The sequence below is a fragment of the Anomaloglossus baeobatrachus genome, chromosome 5 (assembly GCF_048569485.1).
Source record: "Anomaloglossus baeobatrachus isolate aAnoBae1 chromosome 5, aAnoBae1.hap1, whole genome shotgun sequence".
NCBI lineage: Eukaryota > Metazoa > Chordata > Amphibia > Anura > Aromobatidae > Anomaloglossus > Anomaloglossus baeobatrachus.
The window spans coordinates 188,840,548-188,864,050 of NC_134357.1; the positions used below are offsets into that span (position 1 = coordinate 188,840,548).

The 23,503-nt window shown below is 43.3% G+C and overlaps 1 protein-coding gene across 4 annotated transcripts in view; it reads right to left on the reverse strand.

Annotated features, from left to right (window-relative positions):
* The window catches only part of LOC142311040 (L-threonine ammonia-lyase-like), a 290,375-nt gene that overhangs the window by 156,784 nt on the left and 110,088 nt on the right, over positions 1-23,503 (reverse strand). For all 4 annotated transcript variants that reach the window (XM_075349048.1, XM_075349046.1, XM_075349047.1 and 1 more), the window contains one exon: positions 22,669-22,765. In XM_075349048.1, the coding sequence (XP_075205163.1) occupies positions 22,669-22,765 (97 nt within the window). The remainder of the gene's footprint in view (positions 1-22,668; positions 22,766-23,503) is intronic.

Genomic DNA, 23,503 nt, shown 5'->3' on the forward strand with positions numbered 1-23,503 from the left:
ACTTGTGCGTTATATCCAAGTTTTTGCAAAACACACACAAGTGCAGCGGAAAGCTGCCACCAACAGGCACACACGTGCGGTTTTTAAATGCAAGCACGGAGGCACTAAGAACCTAACAGGTCTCTATCCAGGGATAATGTGGAGCCTCCCAATTTTTGGCTGCCCTGCCTAAGGGCTATACTACAATAGACCCACTTCCTTCCAATGGGCACTTCAGGTTTACAGGCCCTCATGCACGTCTCTATCCAGGGACAACGTGGAGCCTCCCAATTTTTGGCTGCCCTGCCTAAGGGCTATACTACAATAGACCCACTTCCTTCCAATGGGCACTTCAGGTTTACAGGCCCTCATGCACGTCTCTATCCAGGGACAACGTGGAGCCTCCCAATTTTTGGCTGCCCTGCCAAAGGGCTATACTATAATACACCCACTTCCTGACAATGGACACTTAATGTTTTGAGGCCCTCATGCACGTCTCTATCCAGGGACAACGTGGAGCCTCCCAATTTTTGGCTGCCCTGCCAAAGGGCTATACTATAATACACCCACTTCCTGACAATGGACACTTAATGTTTTGAGGCCCTCATGCACGTCTCTATCCAGGGACAACGTGGAGCCTCCCAATTTTTGGCTGCCCTGCCAAAGGGCTATACTACAATAGACCCACTTCCTTCCAATGGGCACTTCAGGTTTACAGGCCCTCATGCACGTCTCTATCCAGGGACAACGTGGAGCCTCCCAATTTTTGGCTGCCCTGCCAAAGGGCTATACTACAATAGACCCACTTCCTTCCAATGGGCACTTCAGGTTTACAGGCCCTCATGCACGTCTCTATCCAGGGACAACGTGGAGCCTCCCAATTTTTGGCTGCCCTGCCTAAGGGCTATACTACAATAGACCCACTTCCTTACAATGGGCACTTCAGGTTTACAGGCCATCATGCACGTCTGTATGCAGGGGCATTGGTGAACCTCACAATTTTGGACTGCCCTGGCAAAGGAAAATACTACAAAGACTCAGTTCCTCAAAATGGGCACATTAGACTCAGAGGCCTTTATGTACGTCTCTTCTCAGGGACATCGGAGTGCCACACAATGTTTTACGTAAAATCTTTCATGTATTGATCTCAAAAAGTAACATACATTAGCTCTATCTCACTATTGGGTATGTGCCCTTAACATTTCCGCCATGAAAAATCATTTTGGTGTCATTTTGGAAGGTTTTCTGGTGAGTCCGTAAAAATGGCGTAAAACGCGGACAAAATTGTTCACAGCTGTGACTTTTGAGTGATAAATGCTTCAAGGGGTCTTCCCCATGCTGTTGCCATGTCATTTGAGCACTCTTCTGAGACTTTTGTGCCATTTTTAGGGTTTCTACATGCTGCCGGTGGTCATTTCACAAAAATACTCGGGTCTCCCATAGGATAACATTGGGCTCGTTGCTCGGGCCGAGTACACGAGTATCTTGGGAGGCACGGCCCGAGCTTCGAGCACCCGAGCTTTTTAGTACTCGCTCATCACTAATAAAGAAGTGGAAGCCGAGAACTTTGTGCTTTGAAGGACAATGACACAGTAAAGAGGCATAAACAATTCTGCATTAATGATTTCCAAACCTTTTCATTCACTGTGCATACACTATTTGGGGCATATCTAATCAAAAGTTCAGACAAAATAAATGAACATATGTAGCTGATCTAAGATATAATGTACAACCATGTGAAGGTTTGTTGTAGATAAAATAAATAGCTTTCATTCCACCAGGTAAATATAATGTAATTGTGAAAAAATGTGCTAATGCGAGAATGTTGCATGAAGCAATAAATATGGATGACATCTGAGAATTTATGATTTCCTTGTTGTTCAGCATTGCGTCTAGTTGAAATCTTGTTAATTTGCCAAAATAACTTGCAAAAATTATGATATGATGTTAAAAGGGCACCCTTTAATTCTAAAAGCTTTCCCACATTACACCAATATTAATGGTCCCTGTTGGCGAGCACAAAGCGTTCCACTATTGTATCACAATGCCAAGAATCTTGGAGGATGCTTAAAAAAATCAGTTTGCCAGTTTTACTGAGCCCTAGGGGCTCCTATCTTTCAGAAATGAAGGTTCAGGTCGCAATGAATAGCCCTATTTGAGAATATTGAGGTCTTGTGACCTGAATTTATGTAGAAAATGAAATTAAACTAGAAATATTGATACTATAAAGCTGGCTTTACACATCACAAATTCAAGATTAACAACAGATCTCCTGACTTGAACTAACAGCCTCTTCAGCGGGTATCTTAGAGGTGTAGTGTGTATTCAAAGGAACACCCATAGCTGCACATTGTCATCCCGCTTGTAGCCCAGTGTCATGCAAACACCTTCCAATGGTGGTGTTTACAATTTGTCACCAATGCCCTGTGATGCAATGCCTGTATCACTCATGCAATCTGTATTGTGGCTATTTCTTCAAAGTGTCTAGGACCAATTTTGCAACATGACAACGCCCAGTGCTTTTTTTGTAAAAAAAATATTTGCTGGTACGCATCTCTGAGGCGGGGAGCGGGGGGGTTTGGTTGTGCTGTCAGGCACGCTGCCGGCCGACATTGAGTAGCGGGGCTACGGCGGGGTGTGCCGGTGCCAGTGGAGAGAGTGTACGATCATGTGAGCACAAGTATGAGATTTGTACACTTCTGGCCACATTCTGATTTCATGTGTCCAGCCTCAGTCAATTCATTTTCATTGAGCATGTCTGTTCAGCACGTGACCACATCTATGTAAATCGCATACTTGCAGCTTCACAACCTCCCACTCTCACCGCCGACACCAGAGAATCCTGACAGCGTGCAGAGTGCACACTATGAGAATTCAGAAGGCTGCAGTCACAGAGTGACACACAGAGTGACTGCAGACTCATCACAAATTTGGACAACCCCTTTAATGCTCCTAACAACATAAATAAAAACATAGTAACCCTTAACTTGTCAGACGGCACACGACTTTATTAAGGAGATTATCCACTACTTTAACATTAATAACCTTTCCTTAGGATAGCTCACCAATGTCTGACTGGTCAGGGTCTGGCACCTGGCAACCCCGCCAATTCCCTACACTAGGTACCGGTGGTGGCAGGTGGCCGAAAGTGCTCAGTTCTGGATTTGCTCCGTCTTCTGATAGTGGCAGCAGTCTCCTATTAAAATCAATGAGGCGGATGTGCAGTACCCGGCCGCAGACACCATCAGAGGATGGAGCAGATCCAGAAATAAGCATTTCCGGACACCTACACCATATTCAGCTGATCAGTGAGGGTCCCATTGTGCTCACATCAGAAGCAATGCGGAAGTGGGACCAAGGCCTAATGATAAGACACAGTCAGTATCACAAATAAACATTTACATTCAGGTACCTTATAGATGATGTTGTCTCTAGTCATTTCTTTCTACTCTTCATCTTGTCCTGATGCAACAATGACTTTTCACATTCACATCTCGTCTCTGCAGATTTCCATCTTCTCCGGTCTTCTGCAGCACATCCCGACACGATGCCCCTAAAAATAGCAGAATGATTATAATACTTCTACTTAAAAATATCTGCCCTACACTGTGCCCCTGAACAAATAATGGCCCCTCACAGTATTCTCTGCATAAAATATGACCCACACACTGTCCCTCTTATGGTACATGCCCTCCATATTCCCTCTTTCCAAACTGAGCCTACTGTTTACAGTGTCCTTTACACTGTGTCCCCTTATACTGCCCAGTCTTGATACTGTGCCCTCATCACACTCCCCCTCCTTGCTCTAACCTCACACTGTCCTCCCATTCTGCCCCCTCTCCATACCACCCCCTCCACTACCCAGTCTTTATTCTGTGCCCCGCACATTCTTCTCATCCCTTACTGTCTCCTCACTACCTCCTGCGTGTCCATATACTTTTCCCCTCACTCCCCATCCTGCCCACTTGCTCCTCATACCAGGTCACTCTTTATTCTGTGTCCTCAAAATTCCTTTCCAGTTCGCTCCACATCCTCTCTCTCCCCATGCATCACCCCTCATCCTCTGTCCCCATGCATGAAACCTCATCTTCTCTCTCCCCATACATCACCCCTCATCATTTCTCTCCCCATGCATGAAACCTCATCCTCTCTCTCCCCATGCATGAAACATCATCCTCTCTCTCCTCATGCATGAAACATCATCCTCTCTCTCCCCATACATGAAACCTCATCCTCTCTCTCCCCATACATCACCCCTCATCATTTCTCTCCCTATGCATGAAACCTCATCCTCTCTCTCCCCATACATCACCCCTCATCCTCTGTCCCCATACATGAAACCTCATCCTCTCTCTCCCCATGCATCACCCCTCATCCTCTGTCCCCATGCATGAAACCTCATCCTCTCTCTCCCCATACATCACCCCTTATCCTCTCTCCCGATGCATGAAACCTCATCCTCTCTCTCCCCATACATCACCCCTCATCCTCTCTCCCCATGAATGAAACCTCATCCTCTCTCCCCATACATCACCCCTCATCCTCTGTCCCCATACATGAAACCTCATCCTCTCTCTCCCCATGCATCACCCCTCATCCTCTGTCCCCATGCATGAAACCTCATCCTCTCTCTCCCCATACATCACCCCTTATCCTCTCTCCCGATGCATGAAACCTCATCCTCTCTCTCCCCATACATCACCCCTCATCCTCTCTCCCCATGAATGAAACCTCATCCTCTCTCCCCATACATCACCCCTTATCATTTCTCTCCCCATGCATGAAACCTCATCCTCTCTCTCCCCTTACTCTGTCCACAGATAGTTCCCTCCCCCATCCATACTGTGTATATACATATTGCCCCCTCCCCACCCTCTGTCCCCCCCATAGTGTGTCCACATATAGTTCCCTCCCCCCCCTCTCTCCCCCATACTGTTTCATAAATACTCCCCTCTTACCCTATAATGTTCCTCCGTCCATGTCTTCTTCAGCTCCACAGTGGAGCACTTCTCAGCATTTCTCTGCCGCCTCTGCGCTGCGGCGCTGGCTTCCGGGTCAGCAGTCTGATCAGCTGACCTGATCACATGACAGCCATCGCGCTGACCCGGAAGTCAGCGCCGGCGTCACCGCTTCAATTGTCCTTGCGTCTGACAGATACTAGGACAATTGAGCAGTGGCAGCCGCGCGCTACACTTTCTATGAGTGCGGCTGTCAGCGTGACAGCTGCACTCAGAGAATAGCGGCTCCCACCTGACAGACTTCCACACCGCCACATTAGGCAGCCCGACAGCGCCCCCTGGAGACGCCTCTGGCTTGTGCTTTCACTCCACATGGCTAATTTGTATAGTTTACAAATTAGCCACGTGGACAGAGCCAGAGGCGCTCTTCAGATTTTCCGGTATGCCGTACCGGCGCGTACCACCGCAAAAAAAGCACTGACAACGCCATGCTGCATGTTTCTCACTTTACTGCGGGAAGGATGCATGGCCTAAACATGCTACCATGCCCCGCAGCTTCTCCAGACTTGTCGCCTATCGAGCTCATCTGATACATCATTGGTCGCATTACACAGGGAGCTGCCAGCAGTGGATCTTGATGATTTGCACAAGTGCATTTAGCATGGTAAAAGATTCCTCAGACAACCATTAATAACCTCATTTAAAGCAGCAAAGATGTTTAAGTACAGGGATTTCTGCACATGGGGCTCTTACGCCATAGTAAATAAAACAAGATGTTTTGAAAAAGTTATCATTTTTACCTGTGATTTTCATGACTTTTACTTCTCTGTGTTTCAGTTGCAATGCTGACGAGTCTATGTTATTTGTAAGTCAGCTCATAAGAAATAAACCTTAGTGAGAAATGATTGGCTTCAAAACTGCTACTTATGAATAATTAGGGCCCATTATTGTGCCAGAACCTGGGCCCATAAAAGAATACAGTGATGGGCCAGTTCAACCCTAATCTTGCCCTCACCAAGCAGTAAAAAAAGCATTCAGCTGATATAAATTTAGTAATTACTATGGACATCTAATAGTTGGACATACCATCTACTAGCTCTCATATTTTTAAGAGAGTCTGTCAGCACAATTTTGTAATGCACATGCCTCCTCTGATGTCTCTGTAGTGACCTGTCATTCACAGGCCAGAGGCAGGAAGAGGGGCCGGGGAATCACAGACAGGGAGGAGAAGACCCAGTGTACTGTTCGACCCCTGAGCACCCAAATCTACTTAGCAGAAAACTTTAAATGGTGATTACAGAAGAATCATAAAGTGGATTTCTTCACCAAAGGTATCAATTTAATTAGTATTACAATGCCATTACAGCCATGTCTTTACTTTAGTTTACAATACCTCGGCTGACAGTTTCTCTTTTAGTGTACTGATCACTTCTATAACTAAAAAGAGCTGTTTACCTTGTATCCTTGTATACAGTTAGTTGTTCGATGTTAATGTCCGGCTTTGGAATTTGCCTGGTTGTGCACATGCCTATAGTGACTGAGGATGATTGTCGTCATGTCATAGCTAGAGCTGCAGATTTTAAGTTAATTTGCTCTTATACCATTATCTCACTCTATATTGAAGTCAACTGAACATTCTAAAATATTTTTAATCCTTTTATTCCAATATTTCACAAATTCCATCTGAGTGTGTTCAAACACTTGGAAATTTTATCATACCATGGAAATTTCTATTGAGCATGCCCTGAAACGTTCCTCGCTTGTTCTGTCCAAACTGTAGATCATTCATGTTATTCAGGCACCCTTTATATATCTGCACTATTCTTGGAAACCTAATAGATATGAATGTTGTTAGAATATTAACTATAGGGGAGGGGACAGAGGTGGAGGTCACAACCAGAATTGGGAGGACCACAGATACCCAGGATCGTCGGGTCTAACTGGGCTTTAAGAAAAAAACCTGGTTCCGGCCCAGAATTGATACCAGATATCTGCCTGGATACTGCACCAGGTTTCAGCTCCAAATTTGCGCCTCCTGGCAGAAAACCGCACTGAAATTGCATCAAAACCATGGTTGGGCATTTTTTTTGCCAAGAGATGCAGATATGGTGCTGAAATTTATATACCATATTCCTGCACCAAATCTGCATCTCCTGGCAAAAATCGCATCAAAATCGCATGCATTATTATGCAGTTTTTTATTAGAGATGAGCGATCTGGTCGGGATTGCCAAAACCGCCTGCATTTGCCGATCAGATCGCTGATTGGATCAACGATCCTTGAATGGGAGGCAAAACTTATGTGTTATAAAATGGTGTAGGGAGCTGCAAATGATCTAGAGGGGCTGCAAAAGAAAGAAAATAAGAAAGAAATAAAGCAGGAAATACTTACTGAGTCTCCCCGCGGCTGTAATGCTACTTCCAGAGCCATTTATTATTCCTCATAAATATTCACTGCTTTTCAAACCCACCGACATCACTGTTTGCCTGCAGTCAAACCATGCCCCACCCTCTTTGACAGTGTCCGTGATTGGCTGGAATCATACATGCCATCTGAATCCTTAGACTGGTGTAAAATAAATAAATGTAAAAAAATAGCGTGCAATCTCCCCATATTATGATACCAGCACCGATAAAGCCCGTGGCTACAGGCTGCTGCCCCCAGCCGTGTGCTTATCTTGGCTGTGTATCAAAATAAAAGTGACAATGCATTTTTCTTTTTATTTAAATAAATAATTTTTAAAAAAAAACAGCGTGCAGTTCCCCCAAATTTTGATACCCAACCATGATAAAGCCAGTAGCTTGGAGCTGGTATTCTTAGGCTGGGGAGGCTCATGAATAATAGGCCCCCAGCCTAAAAATAGTAGCCTGCAGCCACCCTGGAATGTTGCATCCAGTAGATGTGACAATACCCGACACTTTACCTGGCTCATCCCGATTGTCCTGGTGCGGTGGCAATTGAAATAATAAGGAGTTAATGACAGCTCACAGCTGCCACTAAGCTCTAGATTTGTAATGTGGAAAGAAATAAACACAAACACTAAAAAAATCTTTTATTTGAAATAAAATACATAAAAACACGCTCTTTCTCCCCTTTATTAGCCGCAAGCACCCAGTTTTGACGTAATCCACACGAGGTCCCACGATGATTCCAAATGTGCTACATACTGAAGGCACAGTACATGGATAAAGATTATGTCCACATGCTGTGGGCTTCAGGCAGAGAATGACTGAGCCGCAGCTGTGAGGACGGACATTACTCAGTTTATTTTCGGTCACACCTGTAGGTTCCCACGGTCTTCCACCTGTGAAAGCAGGTGATGTCACTGAGTTCACAGACCTGCCTCTCTTGGCAGGTCTGTCAAGAGATGCAGATTTGATGCTGAAATTTATACACCATATTCTGATACCAAATCTGCATCTCCTGGCAAAAAATCATATCAAAACACATGCGGTTTTGATGGAATTTTTTTGCCAGTGCATACCAGCACTAAATTTGCATCTCTTGGCCAAAAAATGTACAAAAACTGTTTTGAAGCTATTTTGGTGTGGTTTTCTACCTGGAGGTGCAAATTTGGTGCTTAAATACTTGCACAACATTTTAGCACAAAATTTGCAGCATCTGGCAGGCTGGGGGCTGCAACCTGTAGCCGTATGCGTCATCTGTGCTGGGTATCATAATATGGGGTAATCCTGCACCAATTTTTTTATTTATTTGCTTTTACACCAATATAGACTTACAGACAGTGTGTGTGATTCCAAGCAGTTCCCTGAGAACTCCAGGCTTGGGGTCGGTGCATGGGAACATTTGAACTCATGTGGATCTGGGCTTTTACAGTACAGGTCTGATTACCACTACTCACAACTAGAGATGAGCGAACCGGTCGCAGTTCGGCTCGAAGTCGGCTCGCCGAACGGGAGTCCCGTTCGAGTTCGGTTCGTCGAACGTTCGACGAACCGAACTAGAACCAATAGGCTATAATGGGAGGCAATCACAAACACATAAAAATGCATGATAAATGTACACAAACAGTTAATAAACATTGCCATAACACTTACCGGTCCTCGCGATCCCTTCTGCACTCTGTCTCCTGCCGCTATTCCATCCGATGATCGCTGAATCTTCCCGTGACCGGCACTGCCAGCAGAGATGCAGGACCTGTCGTGACGTCAAAATAGCCATGTGACCAGTCACGTGGCTATTATCTCATTGGCTACAGACTGGTCACATGACTATGACGCGTCATGTAGGACCTGCGAGTGCATCTCTCCGGTACACGGTGCACATATGTGTATCGCCGTGTACCGGCGACATGCTCTAGCACACGGTCGACTCCCCATTCCGTTAGGGACCGGCTGACACAGCCGGTCATTAACGGAGATCACCGTTGCCATAGCAACGCAGTTAGCGGTGACGTCACTGCTAACCGCAGCTCCGAGAGCACCGTTGCTATGGTAACGCGTCTGTCAGCGTTACCGCTGTTACCGCTGACAGCCAGCACTGATCACTCACGAAGTGAAGGCTGCACGCTGCTTCCCGATTGTAGTGAGGATTGTACTGAGGATGAGGTTCCCCAGCCCCAAGTGATGAGCTGGTGAACCTCATCCTCACTACAATCGTCACTACTACTACACTAGTGAGGATTGTACTGAGGATGAGGTTCCTCAGCCCCAAGTGATGGGCTGGTGAACCTCATCCTCACTACAATCGTCACTACTACTACACTAGAAAGAAAGAAGACAGAAGAGCAGGATCGTGGAGGGCTGACAGGGGGTAATAAAGATGGAGTCTCTAATGTGTCTGTGTATTTATTTCTATTAAAGTATTTTTTCTCTGTGTGGTGTCTTTTTTTTAACCCTTTATTGGAGATTCTTAATGGCCGGGTCAAACGTGCCTGACATTAAGAATCTCTGGCTTAATACTGGCTAGTAAAACAAAGCCAGTATTAACTCATGATTACCCAACAAGCCACCCGGCTCCAGGGCTGTTGGAAGAGTTGGATACAGCGCCAGATGATGGCGCTTCTATGAGAGCGCCATTTTCTGGGACGGCTGCGGACTGAAATCCGCAGCAGAGGCGCCCAGAAACCTCGGGCTAACCTGTGCTGCGGATTCCAATCCCCAGCTGCCTAGTTGTACCCGGCTGGACACAAAAATGGGGCGAAGCCCACGTCATTTGTTTTTTAATTATTTCATGAAATAAGTGAAATAATTAAAAAAAATGGGCTTCCCTATATTTTTGGTTCCCAGCCGGGTACAAATAGGCAACTGGGGGTTGGAGGCAGCCCGTGGCTGCCTGCTGTACCTGGCTAGCATACAAAAATATGGCGAAGCCCACGTCATTTTTTTTGGTGGGCAAAAAACTTCTGCATACAGTCCTGGATGGAGTATGCTGAGCCTTGTAGTTCTGCAGCTGCTGTCTGCTCTTCTCCATACAGACAGACAGCAGCTGCAGAACTACAAGGCTCAGCATACTCCATCCAGGACTGTATGCAGAAGTTTTTTGCCCCCTGAAAAGATTATGTGGGCTTCGCCATATTTTTGTATGCTAGCCAGGTACAGCAGGCAGGTACGGCTGCCCCCAACCCCCAGTTGCCTATTTGTACCCGGCTGGGAACCAAAAATAAAGGGAAGCCCTTTTTTTATTATTTCATGAATTTCATGAAATAATTAGAAAACAAATGATGTAGGCTTCGCCCCATTTTTGTGTCCAGCCAGGTACAACTAGGCAGCTGGGGATTGGAATCCGCAGCACAGGTTGGCCTGAGCTTTCTGGGCCCCACTGCTGCGAATTGCAGTCTGCAGCCGCCTCAGAAAATGGCACTTTCATAGAAGCGCCATCTTCTGGCGCTGTATCCAACTCTTCCAGCACCTGCCTGCTGTACCTGGCTAGCATACAAAAATATGGCGAAGCTCACGTCCTTTTTTTGTAGTTTTTTGGCAAAAAAAATAAAAAATGCTTCCCTGGATTTTCCATTGCCAGTGAAGGTAACACCAAGCAGTGGGGGTTAGCAGCCAGTAGCTGCTTGGATTACCCTTAGCTAGCAATACAAAAAATGCAGCGGGAGCCCATATATATTTTTTTTAATTATTTATTTAAATAACTAAAAATAAAATGGGCTTCCCTGTATTTTGATTGCTGGACATCACAGTGCTGTAAAAATAAATCTTTAAAAAAATGACGTAGCGCTCCGCGGTATTTTTGATTCTCAGCAGATAAAGCAGACAGCTATGGGTTGCCACCCCCATCTGCCTGCCGTTACCTTGGTTGGCAATCAAAATACAGGGAAGCCCATTAATTTTTTCTATTTAAAAAATAGTTAAAAAAAAATGACGTTGGGTCCCCCCATTTTTGATAGCCAGCTAGGGTAAAGCAGACGGCTGTAGCCTGAAAACCACAGCTGGCAGCTTTACCGTGGTTGGGGATCCAATGTGGAGGTCCCCTCAGGCTCTTTTTTATAATTATTTTATAAATATTAATAATTACACAATAAAAGTAGGGTCCCCCCCAAATTGGATCACCAGCCAAGGTAAAGCGGACAGCTGTGGTCTGGTATTCTCAGGGTGGGAAGGTCCATAGTTATTGGGCCTTCACAGCCTAAAAATAGCAGGCCGCAGGCACCCCAGACGTGGCGCATCCACTAGATGCGCCAATCCTGGCGCTTTACCCCAGCTCATCCCGTGCCCTGGTGCAGTGGCAAACGGGGTAATAAATTGGGTTGATACTAGCTGTAAAGTCACCTGAGATCAAGCCCAGCAGTTTGTGATGTCATGGCGTCTATTAGATACCCAACATCATAAACTGTCAGTACTAACAAAAAAAAAAAAATCGACAAAAGAAATTTATTTGAAAAAACAGTCCCCAAAACATTTCCTCTTTCACCAATTTATTGTAAGAAAAAAAATAAAGGGGTCCCACGACGACTCTGGACCGTCTAGAATATGGGGGGGAGACACTCAGGGAACGTATCCCCCATTTTCTAGGAGTGCGGACCCTTCATGTGAGGAGTGTGGGTGCAATGAATCTGCACTCACTCTCCCCGGGTCCACAGCAGCAGAGTCCATGTCGTAATGGTTGCTACCAAAGCTGCAATGCCCTGCTCATGAGGTAAGGGCATGCCTAATCAGGAGAACTACTGTAGAGGAAGCTCTGCTCACTGGTATATAGGTGCGCAGAGGTAATAATAGATAAAATTAGTGAGTAACCTGGCACTCTAAATCTCCCAGACTAAGTCAGTAAGTCACAACGGATAGTAATGCAAAATCACTCTTTATTGGTCCGTATTAAGAAAAAAAAATTTTCATAAGCATATATGTTTTTGTCCAAAACAAGTTACAAATGACGTTTCGGCCTGAGCCTTCGTCAGATTGGACTTATCTGCTTGTAATCATGAAAAATGACAATAATAAGTATCACATAAGAGTGAGAGAACAATAACATAAACTCGAACAATGTAGAGGTACAATTGGGATGCAGCAAAAAAATTGCAACACAGCAAGAAATGAAACACATGATACAAATGTCATAATACAGTACAAGGACAATATAGTAATGACAAATATGGGGTCAGAGTAGGCTTAGACAGCTCTGGTACGAAAGAAATGTCAATCATAAAGTAACATGTGCAGTAGGTGTAGAGCTACAGTATGCATGGCAGAACTAATGGGTAGACTGACCATAGAAAAAGAACGGAGAAAAAGTGGAGAAAAAGTGGAGAAAAAGTGGAGAAAAAATGGAGAAAAAGTGGAGAAAAAGTGGAGAAAAAGTGGAGAAAAAGTGGAGAAAAAAATGTAGAAAAAGTGAAGAAAAAGTGGAGAAAAAATGGAGAAAAAGTGGAGAAAAAGTGGAGAAAAAGTGGAGTAAAAATAGAGAAAAAGTGGAGAAAAAATGGAGAAAAAAATGTAGAAAAAGTGGAGAAAAAGTGGAGAAAAAAATGGAGAAAAAGTGGAGAAAAAGTGGAGAAAAAGTGGAGAAAAAGTGGAGAAAAAGTGGAGTAAAAATAGAGAAAAAGTGGAGAAAAAATGGAGAAAAAAATGGAGAAAAAGTGGAGAAAAAGTGGAGAAAAAAATGGAGAAAAAGTGGAGAAAAAGTGGAGAAAAAGTGGAGAAAAAATGGAGAAAAAGTGGAGAAAAAGTGGAGAAAAAGTGGAGAAAAAAATGGAGAAAAAGTGGAGAAAAAATGGAGAAAAAAATGTAGAAAAAGTGGAAAAAAAAGTGGAGAAAAAGTGGAGAAAAAGTGGAGAAAAAAGTGGAGAAAAAGTGGAGTAAAAATGGAGAAAAAGTGGAGAAAAAGTGGAGAAAAAGTGGAGAAAAAGTGGAGAAAAAAGTGGAGAAAAAGTGGAGAAAAAAATGGAGAAAAAGTGGAGAAAAAGTGGAGTAAAAATGGAGAAAAAGTGGAGAAAAAGTGGAGAAAAAATGGAGAAAAAGTGGAGAAAAAGTGGAGAAAAAGTGGAGAAAAAAATGGAGAAAAAGTGGAGAAAAAGTGGAGAAAAAGTGGAGAAAAAAATGGAGAAAAAGTGGAGAAAAAAATGGAGAAAAAGTGGAGAAAAAGTGGAGAAAAAAATGGAGAAAAAGTGGAGAAAAAGTGGAGTAAAAATGGAGAAAAAGTGGAGAAAAAATGGAGAAAAAAATGTAGAAAAAGTGGAGAAAAAGTGGAGAAAAAAATGGAGAAAAAGTGGAGAAAAAGTGGAGAAAAAGTGGAGAAAAAGTGGAGAAAAAATGGAGAAAAAGTGGAGAAAAAGTGGAGAAAAAAATGTAGAAAAAGTGGAGAAAAAGTGGAGAAAAAGTGGAGTAAAAATGGAGAAAAAGTGGAGAAAAAGTGGAGGAAAAAGTGGAGAAAAAGTGGAGAAAAAGCGGAGAAAAAGTGGAAGAAAAAATGGAGAAAAAGTGGAGAAAAAGTGGAGAAAAAGTGGAGAAAAAATGGAGAAAAAATGGAGAAAAAATGGAGAAAAAAATGTAGAAAAAGTGGAGAAAAAGTGGAGAAAAAATGGAGAAAAAGTGGAGAAAAAGTGGAGAAAAAAATGGAGAAAAAGTGGAGAAAAAGTGGAGAAAAAGTGGAGAAAAAAATGGAGAAAAAGTGGAGAAAAAGTGGAGTAAAAATGTAGAAAAAGTGGAGAAAAAATGGAGAAAAAAATGTAGAAAAAGTGGAGAAAAAGTGGAGAAAAAGTGGAGAAAAAAATGGAGAAAAAGTGGAGAAAAAGTGGAGTAAAAATGGAGAAAAAGTGGAGAAAAAAATGGAGAAAAAGTGGAGAAAAAATGGAGAAAAAAATGTAGAAAAAGTGGAGAAAAAGTGGAGAAAAAGTGGAGAAAAAAATGGAGAAAAAGTGGAGATAAAGTGGAGAAAAAGTGGAGTAAAAATGGAGAAAAAGTGGAGAAAAAGTGAAGAAAAAGTGGAGAAAAAATGGAGAAAAAATGGAGAAAAAAATGTAGAAAAAGTGGAGAAAAAAATGGAGAAAAAGTGGAGAAAAAGTGGAGCACCCTTTGGTGCCGTTCATGTGGCACTAAGGGGTGCTTAGCTTTGTATTTAGCCAAAAAAATGAAAAAAAAAATGACGTAGGGTTCCCCCTAGTTTTGTAGCCAGCTAGGGTAAAGCAGACGGCTGCAGCCTGCAGACCACAGCTGGCAACCTCACATTGGCTGGTAATCCAAAACTGAGGGCACCCCACGCTGTTATTTTAAATTAAATAAATAATTTTAAAAAAAAAAACACGTAGGGGTCCCCCAAAATTGGATCACCAGCCAAGGTAAAGCAGACAGCTGGGGCCTGATATTCTCAGACTAGGGAGGTCCATGGTTATTGGACTCTCCCCAGCCTAAAAATAGCAGGCCGCAGCCGCCCCAGAAGTGGCGCATCCATTAGATGCGCCAATCCTGGTGCTTCGCCCCAGCTCATCCCGCGCCCTGGTGCGGTGGCAAACGGGGTAATATATGGGGTTAATACCAGATGTGTAATGTCACCTGGCATCAAGCCCTGGGGTTGGTGAGGTCAGGCGTCTATCAGATACCCGACATCACCAACCCAGTCAGTAATAAAAAAATAGACGACAAACACATTTTTATTTGAAAAAACACTCCCCAAAACATTCCCTCTTTAACCAATTTATTAGAATGAAAAACAAATCCAGGTCTGGTGTAATCCAAGGGGTTGCCATGACGATCCACACTGTCCCAGTCAATGAAGAGCAGAATGTTCTCCATTGGCTGGGAGAGCAATGCAGTGACCTGAGCTAACATCAATGGGTCAGCCCAGGTCACTGCAGGGGATGACAAGTGCTGCTGTCAGCGAGGTACATTACCTGCGCTGATCTCCAGCACACTGACAGCCCCTGTCACTGAGTTCAATGACCGGCGTCTTCACACCAAGTATCGCGAGAGGCCCGTGACGTCACCGCTAGTCAGTCTCGGGTCGGAAGCGAGAGGTGATGTGACAAGCGGTGGCCATGGAGGACAGTGACAGCGCTGAGGTCGGGATGGCGGGACTTCATCACCGCAGGTAAGCCGAGCGGGACCATGTGTGTGTGTGTGTGTGTGTGTGTGCATGTGAGTGTGTGTGCATGTGAGTGTGTGTGTGTGTGTGTGTGTATGTGTGTGTGTGTGTGTGTGTGTGTGTGTGTGTGTGTATGTATGTGTACATGCCACGGGCAGGAGGGGGCGGAGTGAGCTGAGCGGGGAAGTGTGGGCTTCCTGCACGTAACTAGGATAAACATCGGGTTACTAACCAAAGCGCTTTGCTTGGATACCCGATGTTTATCTTGGTTACCAGCTTCTGGGAGGCTGCCAGCGATGGCTCCTGCACACTGTAGCTGTAAAAAGCCCTGCTTTTTGCTGCTAGAACCGTTCTCGAACGTATCTAGAACTATCGAGCTTTTGCAAAAAGCTCGAGTTCTAGTTCGATCTCGAACAACCCCCAAAATCACTCGAGCCTAGAACTGGAGAACCACGAACCGCGAACCGCGCTCAACTCTACTCACAACTTCAATTGAGAGGGTTGAAGGGATGGTGCGAGTGACCTAGTACTTCTTTTGTTTTGAGGCTCAAGTTTCAATGTTATGTGTTCAATATCTGGTGTGTTGTTAGTGCACATTGTTGAACACTATAAAATATATATTACTAAAAAACAATAAAAAAAGTTCTAATGCTTGTGAGGCATTCAGTTTTGTTGTAAACAATGTTATTAACCTCATGCATTAACCACATGCATATACACTGCGTCCCCGGCCCACTGACAGTCCCTGTGTCTCTGGCTGCAATCAGATGTGCCCACGCCCTGAATGACAGCGTGTATGATTACTTTCAATTAGAGGCACTGTCTGTGTGTCTACAATGCTGTAAAAATAAATAAATAATTTTAAAAACGGCATGCTGTACCCTCCAATTTTGATAACCAGCCATGATAAAGCCGAAAGCTGGGGGATGGTATTATCAGGCTGGGGAGACTGAGCCACAGTGATGAGGAGTGACATCATTCAGGTTATTTGCGGTCACCGCTGGAAGTTCCCACAGTCCTCCACCTATGACCGCAGGTAACCTGACCTCAGGTGACCTCATTGAACTGAGTGACCTCACCTCAGGTGAGGTCACTGAGTTCACATAGCAGCATCTCCTGAGAGAAAACCGCGTTTTTTGTCAAGTGATGCAGATTTGGTGCTGAAATTTCTACACCATATTCCTGCACCCAATCTACACCTTCTGACAGAAAATGCACCAAAACAGCATGGGTTTTGATGCGATAGTGATGTGTTTAAAAAATGTTCCTTCCTGTCCCGAGATAATCTTATAAATGTGCCCCTGTGGATTGGATGTGTCCGATCATGCAGGAACATGGTTGGATATACCACAGCTTCTGGGCATGGGGGTAAGGAAAATAGTATACAGACAGGACAGCACAGGATTGTATCTGATTATTTCTGTGACGTCAAACAAGTTTTTAAACAGGCAGAAATGGTTTTCTTTAAAGAAACCAGCAGCTGCTATCCCATGCTGTCCTTTATACTCCTTTAATTCCACCCTCGGCCCATGAGCTTTGTTATCATTAAACTATATTCCTGTGACTACAGGTAATCACTCCAAACCCAAACATTGTTTTTGTAATCTCCCCTTGAGTGACTGTCCTGGACTTGGCTGATAGCAAGTGTCATTCCACGCACATTCTATGAACTCGCACTTTATGATCTCTTTTGGTACTCTAGCTGTAGTGCAGAACTTACAGGTTGATGGCTACTTCTGCTCATTTACACCACTGACACTTTATGATAAATTATTTACTGGTACTGGATATTTGACTGAAAATGCACTTTATGATTATTATTTACAGTATGTGGATACTTATTGTAATATATTTTGAGAGTCATGTGCTTTTTACTTTTGCATATTTCTTGTTCTACGTGCTTCTAGCCCCATACACATTCCATCCCACTTTGTTATTTTCTCACTACTTATTTACCTTGCTTTATAATATTTTAATATATTAATTAATAAAGCTTATTTTAATGTACTTTAGAGCTTGGCTATTTCTTATGAATAGGTTTTTGTTTTAATTCACAACATTGTAATCTGTTTTCTTTCAGGATTGTTCCCAACAATTAAAAATCACAACAATGTAAAGTTTTGAAATATAAATACAATTAAATTACAATGGGACCACCTCAGTTGTTATACTTATCCAAAGGGACAAGTCATAGTAGTAATTATCATACAAGTGTAAATAGACATGACAATGCAATGTGTGAATGATCCGGATATTATTAAGCATCAAAGGAGACCATAAAATTATCAATGCTAAGGGTTTTGTTATAGTAAGGGTACAAAGCATCAAACATGGAAGTACTGAAATCGAAGGGCTAACTAGATCAGTGTACAAACAAACATAACAGACTATGTATAATAGAGCACAATAACTTGAGTATTGTAAACTGTGGACCTTATGCGAAAAAATGGATGGCAAACTTCTCAGATATTATGGAGAATGCTCAAGTCCCTAGTAAATTAAAGCATGCCAAAATAATTGCATTGTTAAAACCTGGGAAGCCTGAAGAAAATCCATCAAGCTATATATATATATATATATATATATATATAGACCCATTGCCTTATTGAGTTGCTTATATAAGCTCTTAGAATGCTTAATTTACAACAAGATCAGTTTAAAGATTTTCGACTCAATACCTATAGAGCAAGCCGGTTTCAGACCTGCCCGAAACTGTAGTGACCAAGTCTTAGCTTTGACAACTCTCATTGAAGCTGAATTCCAGAAGAACAAGAAAGTTTCAGTGGCGTTTATCGATCTCTCTGCCGCATATGATACTGTGTGGAGGGAAGGACTTTTACACAAGTTTTTGAAGGTGATTGCATGTAAGAAATGTATGTATCTCTTGAACAATATGTTTGCAAATCGAACCTTTCATCTTATTATGGGCGATTCAACCAGTTGTAAGAAATCTTTAAATCAGTGCTGGCACCTCTCCTGTTTGCCCTGTACCAAGCTGATATTCCTAAAACAGTGTCACGGAAATTTGGATATGCCGATGACTGGGCACTTGCTACGGTAAGCAAAACAATGGAGGAAGCAGAGGATGTTCTTACAAAAGATCTTAGTGGTACTTTACACGTTGCGACATTGCTACCACTATATCGTCGGGGTCACGTCATTAGTGATGCACATCCGGCGCCGGTAACGACCTCGCAACGTGTAAATCCTAGATGGAACAATGAACAAGCACAGAAGCGTACAATATCGCTGATCTGTGTAACGTCGTTCATTTCCATAATGTCGGGTCGGGTTGACCGCAGGTACGATGTTGTTTGTTGCTCCTGCAGCAGCACACATCGCTGTGTGTAAACCCGCAGGAGCGACAAACATCTCCTTACCTGCGTCTCGATGGCAATGCGGAATGGAGAAGGTGGGCGGGATGTTATGTCCCACTCATCTCCACCCCTCCGCTTCTATTGGCCGGCCGATTAGAGACGTCGCGTTGACGTCGCTGTGACGCCGAACGCACCTCCCCCTTGAAGGGAGGGATTGTTCAGCAGTCACAGCGACATCGCTGAGCAGGTATGTGCGTGTGAAGCTGCTGTAGCGATAATGTTCGCTACAGCAGCAATCAACACATATCGCATGTGCGACGGGGGCGGGTACTATCTCGCTGGACATCGCTAGCCGATTCTAGCAATGTCACAGCGTGTAAAGTACCCCTTAGTGTAATGGTAAAGTTTCGACAATGGAGAATAAAGCCCAACCCATCAAAAATGGAAGTTTGTTGCATTCATTTACACAATGCAAGTGCTAAGACTGAACTTAAAGTAAAATTTGAAGGCCAATCTGTTAAACACAATTTAAATCCTAAGTACTTAGGTGTAATCCTTGATAGAAGTTTAACTTTTAAATCCCATTTGGATAAATTGGCGCAGAAACTGAAAGCACGTAACAATATTATTCAGACTCTCTGTGGATCCTCCTGGGGCTCGGCAACATCTGTTATAAGAACTTCTACTCTGCTGCAGAATACTCTGCTCCAGTATGGCTAAATAGCTGTCATGTAAACCTAATTGACACTCAGCTAAACAACTCTATGCGTATAATATCTGGTGCCTACGCTAGACCTACACCTGTTCACTGGTTACCTGTGATGAGTCATATCGTACCCGCAAATCTAAGAAGACAAAAGCTCCTACTTAAAGAATACACTAAGGTAGTGAATAATGAAATACTTCCAATACATCAAAATATCAGAGATGTTATAATTACAACGATTGAAATCAAGACACCCACCCATCCGAACTGCAATCACCTTGCATGAACAAGACTTCAACTTAGAGGAGAAATAGCAAGAACTTTGGGTCAGTGTAGTAGACGGTGATCCCCAATTGTTCCTTAACTTACAAAACCATCCACCAGGCTTCAATCTACCAAGGAAAACCTGGGTTACTCTAAATCGTATCAGAACAAACTTTGGCGTCTGTGCAGATCTTATGTATAAGTGGGGAAAATTTGACTCTCCGACCTGTGACTGTGGAGCAGATCGTCAAACTATCCAGCACATTGTTGAGGAGTGCCCTCTGAGATCCTACCATGGTGACAAGAATGATTTCTATACTGTGAATGATAATGCTATTGCATATATAGAAAATCTTGATATTCGACATTGATTTTTATCCTTTTGATATTTTTCAATCATTGTCTATCGACTGGTGTTTATTTTTATATGATGGTAAGGTATACGTTCAGACGATTAAATAAAATAAACTTGAGTAATAGACATAATTTTTTTTTTATATATGTTATTGGCTATCTTTAGTAAATAGAAATTGCACTAATTTGCAGGATGCAATCTTTATACCTTGATTTATTTTCAGACCCCTTTTGCAGTTTGAAGCATAATGAAAGTTTCATATCTGATTTTTCTCTTGTGGGAGTCTCTAAAGCTGGTGTCACACATAACAATAACGACAACGACATCGCTGTTACGTCACCATTTTCTGTGACGTAACAGCGACCTTGTAAGTCGCTGTTATGATCGCTGCTTAGCTGTCAAACACAGCGACGCAGCAGCGATCATAACGTCGCTACATGTGCAGAGAGCAGGGAGCCGTGCACACTGCTTAGCGCTGGCTCCATGCTCTCCTAGCTACAGTACACATCGGGTTAATTAACCCGATGTGTACTGCAGCTACATGTGCACAGAGCAGGAGCCGGCACTAGCAGCAAGAGCGGCGGACGCTGGTAACGAAGGTAAATATCGGGTAACCAGGGAAAGGTCTTCCCTTGGTTACCCGATGTTTACAGTGGTTACAGCTTTCCGCAGCTGCCAGACGCCGGCTCCTGCTCCCTGCTCGCTTCATTTCGTCGCTCTCTCGCTGTCACACACAGCGATGTGCGCTTCACAGCGGGAGAGCGACGACGAAAAAATGAAGCAGGACATTCAGCAACGAGCAACGACCTCACAGCAGGGGCCAGCTCATTGCTGGATGTCACACACAGCGACAGCGACGGGACGTCGCTGCAACGTCACAGAAAATGGTGACGTAGCAGCGACGTCGTTGTCGTCGTCGCTGTCTGTGACACCACCTTAAAGGTTGATGAGCAGCAGGGGCGTTTGCACAGATGCCTCACCTAGTCTTCACTGCAGTGACTTCAATAAAGTGATGCCAGAGATTGCAGTACAAGCATGCATGGACTCTGGCGCCATTTCAATGAAGACATAAGTACTGTGGCAATGCGCACTCGCTGCCAACAACAGCAATGGGGGTGCAATATTTAAATAAAGAAAAGAGGGCAAGCCAGGAGAGTGCCAGAGGAGGACTTTACATTGAGGACCCAACTCACAAAGGCCTGCCCCCATTGCACCCGTCAATGCAGTGCAGTGCATTTCTGCAACTTTGATTAAACATATTTCTGCAACCAAGCATCCTATCTTTCTACAACTGGTATGTCTGGATTTAGCATCTTACTCCCTTTATGTCACTGCCTTTAGTTTATATCACAAAATCCTGGTTGTTGCTTCTCTATAAGGACTTTTTCCTTTCCGGCTATCCTTGGGAGCCTTAATGCCAAGTGCAATTCTTTGTGATCACTACCCTTTTGCTATAGTCACGTGTCTTAACATCTGATGTCGGTTATAGATTCTCTTAGCTGTTAACTTTGGAAGGAACCAGTCTCAGCTGTGGTGTTAGCTGCATTGGAGTCGCTTGGAGTGTTTTCTTTTTGTATCTATTTCCCTCTGTCTGTCTTCCTAGCCTTGTCTTAAATTATTGCAGTGGTGAGACTAGTGCTCTAGCTAACCTTCTCACTAGCCAGGGTGAGTTCAAGGCAAGGGCCCAGGTGCATGATCGGCGACGGGGTGAAAGAACTAGTATAGGGACGTTAACGAGTGCAGGGTACAGCTTCAGGTGAGTGCAGGAGGTGACACCACTCACCTCCCCCCTGAACCAGGGCCCACTATTGTATGATTTTCCCGGTGTTCATTTGTTTGTTGTGACACTAGCTGAGGGTTCCATTTTTCCTGGCAGAACGCCGGTAGTCACTGCATGACAATTGAATGAAGGTTCACGCGCACTGGCGTATACATTGGATGAATGCTATTTAATAATTTTATTGGATAGCATTTGCTCCAATGTTATACTATGGGGCAGTGCCCACTAGCTCTTTTCTTACTCTCCCGAGTCGGCATAAGAAAAAAGTTTATGTATGTTGAGATTGGCAGCATATATTGCACGGCACGTTTTGCAAACAAAATGGTAGAAAATGCTTAATGAAGACTTTTCAGAATGTTGCCTAACTTTGCATTTAGAAAGCAATTGAATAATAAAAAAATTTCTTTGCGAAGGTTTATACTAAACATTTCTAACAAATATTAAATGCTCCATTACACAGTAGAGGTGTGTGAAGTGCAGTATTTTTGATTGTATCCATCTGTACTTTTCCATACCGTTTGGCAACACATTACTCTGCAATGTGCGAACACGGGAGGGCACAGCTACATCTACAATAAAGAGGTCCCCCGATGTTCAGAAGTTTTTAATGGTAGAATGACATGTTTAAATACCAAACACTGATATGTATAACCATGTATTAAATTAATACACATTTCTGGTTAACAAAAGTGTATTAGCCTTCTGAAAATACACGAATACAGCCATAATATGTGCTAATGCTAATGTAATCCTAAAATATGTATATATTATCAATAAGAATGACTAAATCACTGTGTAAATGTGACAATGAATCCTAGTCTTACCTCCATACAAGGGGTGAGTGAGATAGTCGTGTTCGGTCAAGCAGTGTCCTGTTTTCAATGCTTGTTGTACAATGGGGAACTTCTCACTTTCTACTCCCTAAACAATAAAATAAAGCATTAAGAAAAAAGATATAAGAATAAGTTTCAAAGGTTTGTTTGAAAAATGTTGCGTTCATTGTTGAATCAGAATTATTTGATCCAAGTTGCAGACATTAATATCAACAATATCTCTATTGTCCATTTTTGATAAACAAGTACTATATGATGTTAATTGTTGTAAATGTAAATTGCACAAGTCAGAATTCATGTAGGTATCAGCCTCAATTTCTGTAACCAGGAGTCCCTCTTTTCCTAAATGAAAGCTCAGAAACCCCCGAAAGCTCAGAAACCCCCACAATCATTAAACCCTTCACGACATGTGCCTTACATGTACAGAGCTGCTGGAAGTGCGTTCCCATAAGCCACTGTACCATTGAGATCATGCCACGAAAAAGAGCCGGCAAAATTATCAGCGTGTGTCAGCTATGTATAATAGCTGACACTGCAGTAACATCCACGATCGGTGCTAGCACTGATTCCGGGCGTTTAACCATCAACCTGCTTATCAGTGGGAGAGAGCTCCTTGTCTGCTCCAATAGGCCCAATGCGATTGAGAAAGCTGATGTCCCTTCTTGGCACTAAGTAATAAAGTAAAAAAAAAAAGTTTTAAAAAAATGTAAAAGTATATATAAAAAAAATCACAAAATGAAGAGCAAAAACGACTAAATGTGGTATCTCTGCCATCATACTGAACTGTAGAATAAACCTGTCTTATTATTTTTACCACGGGGGATCG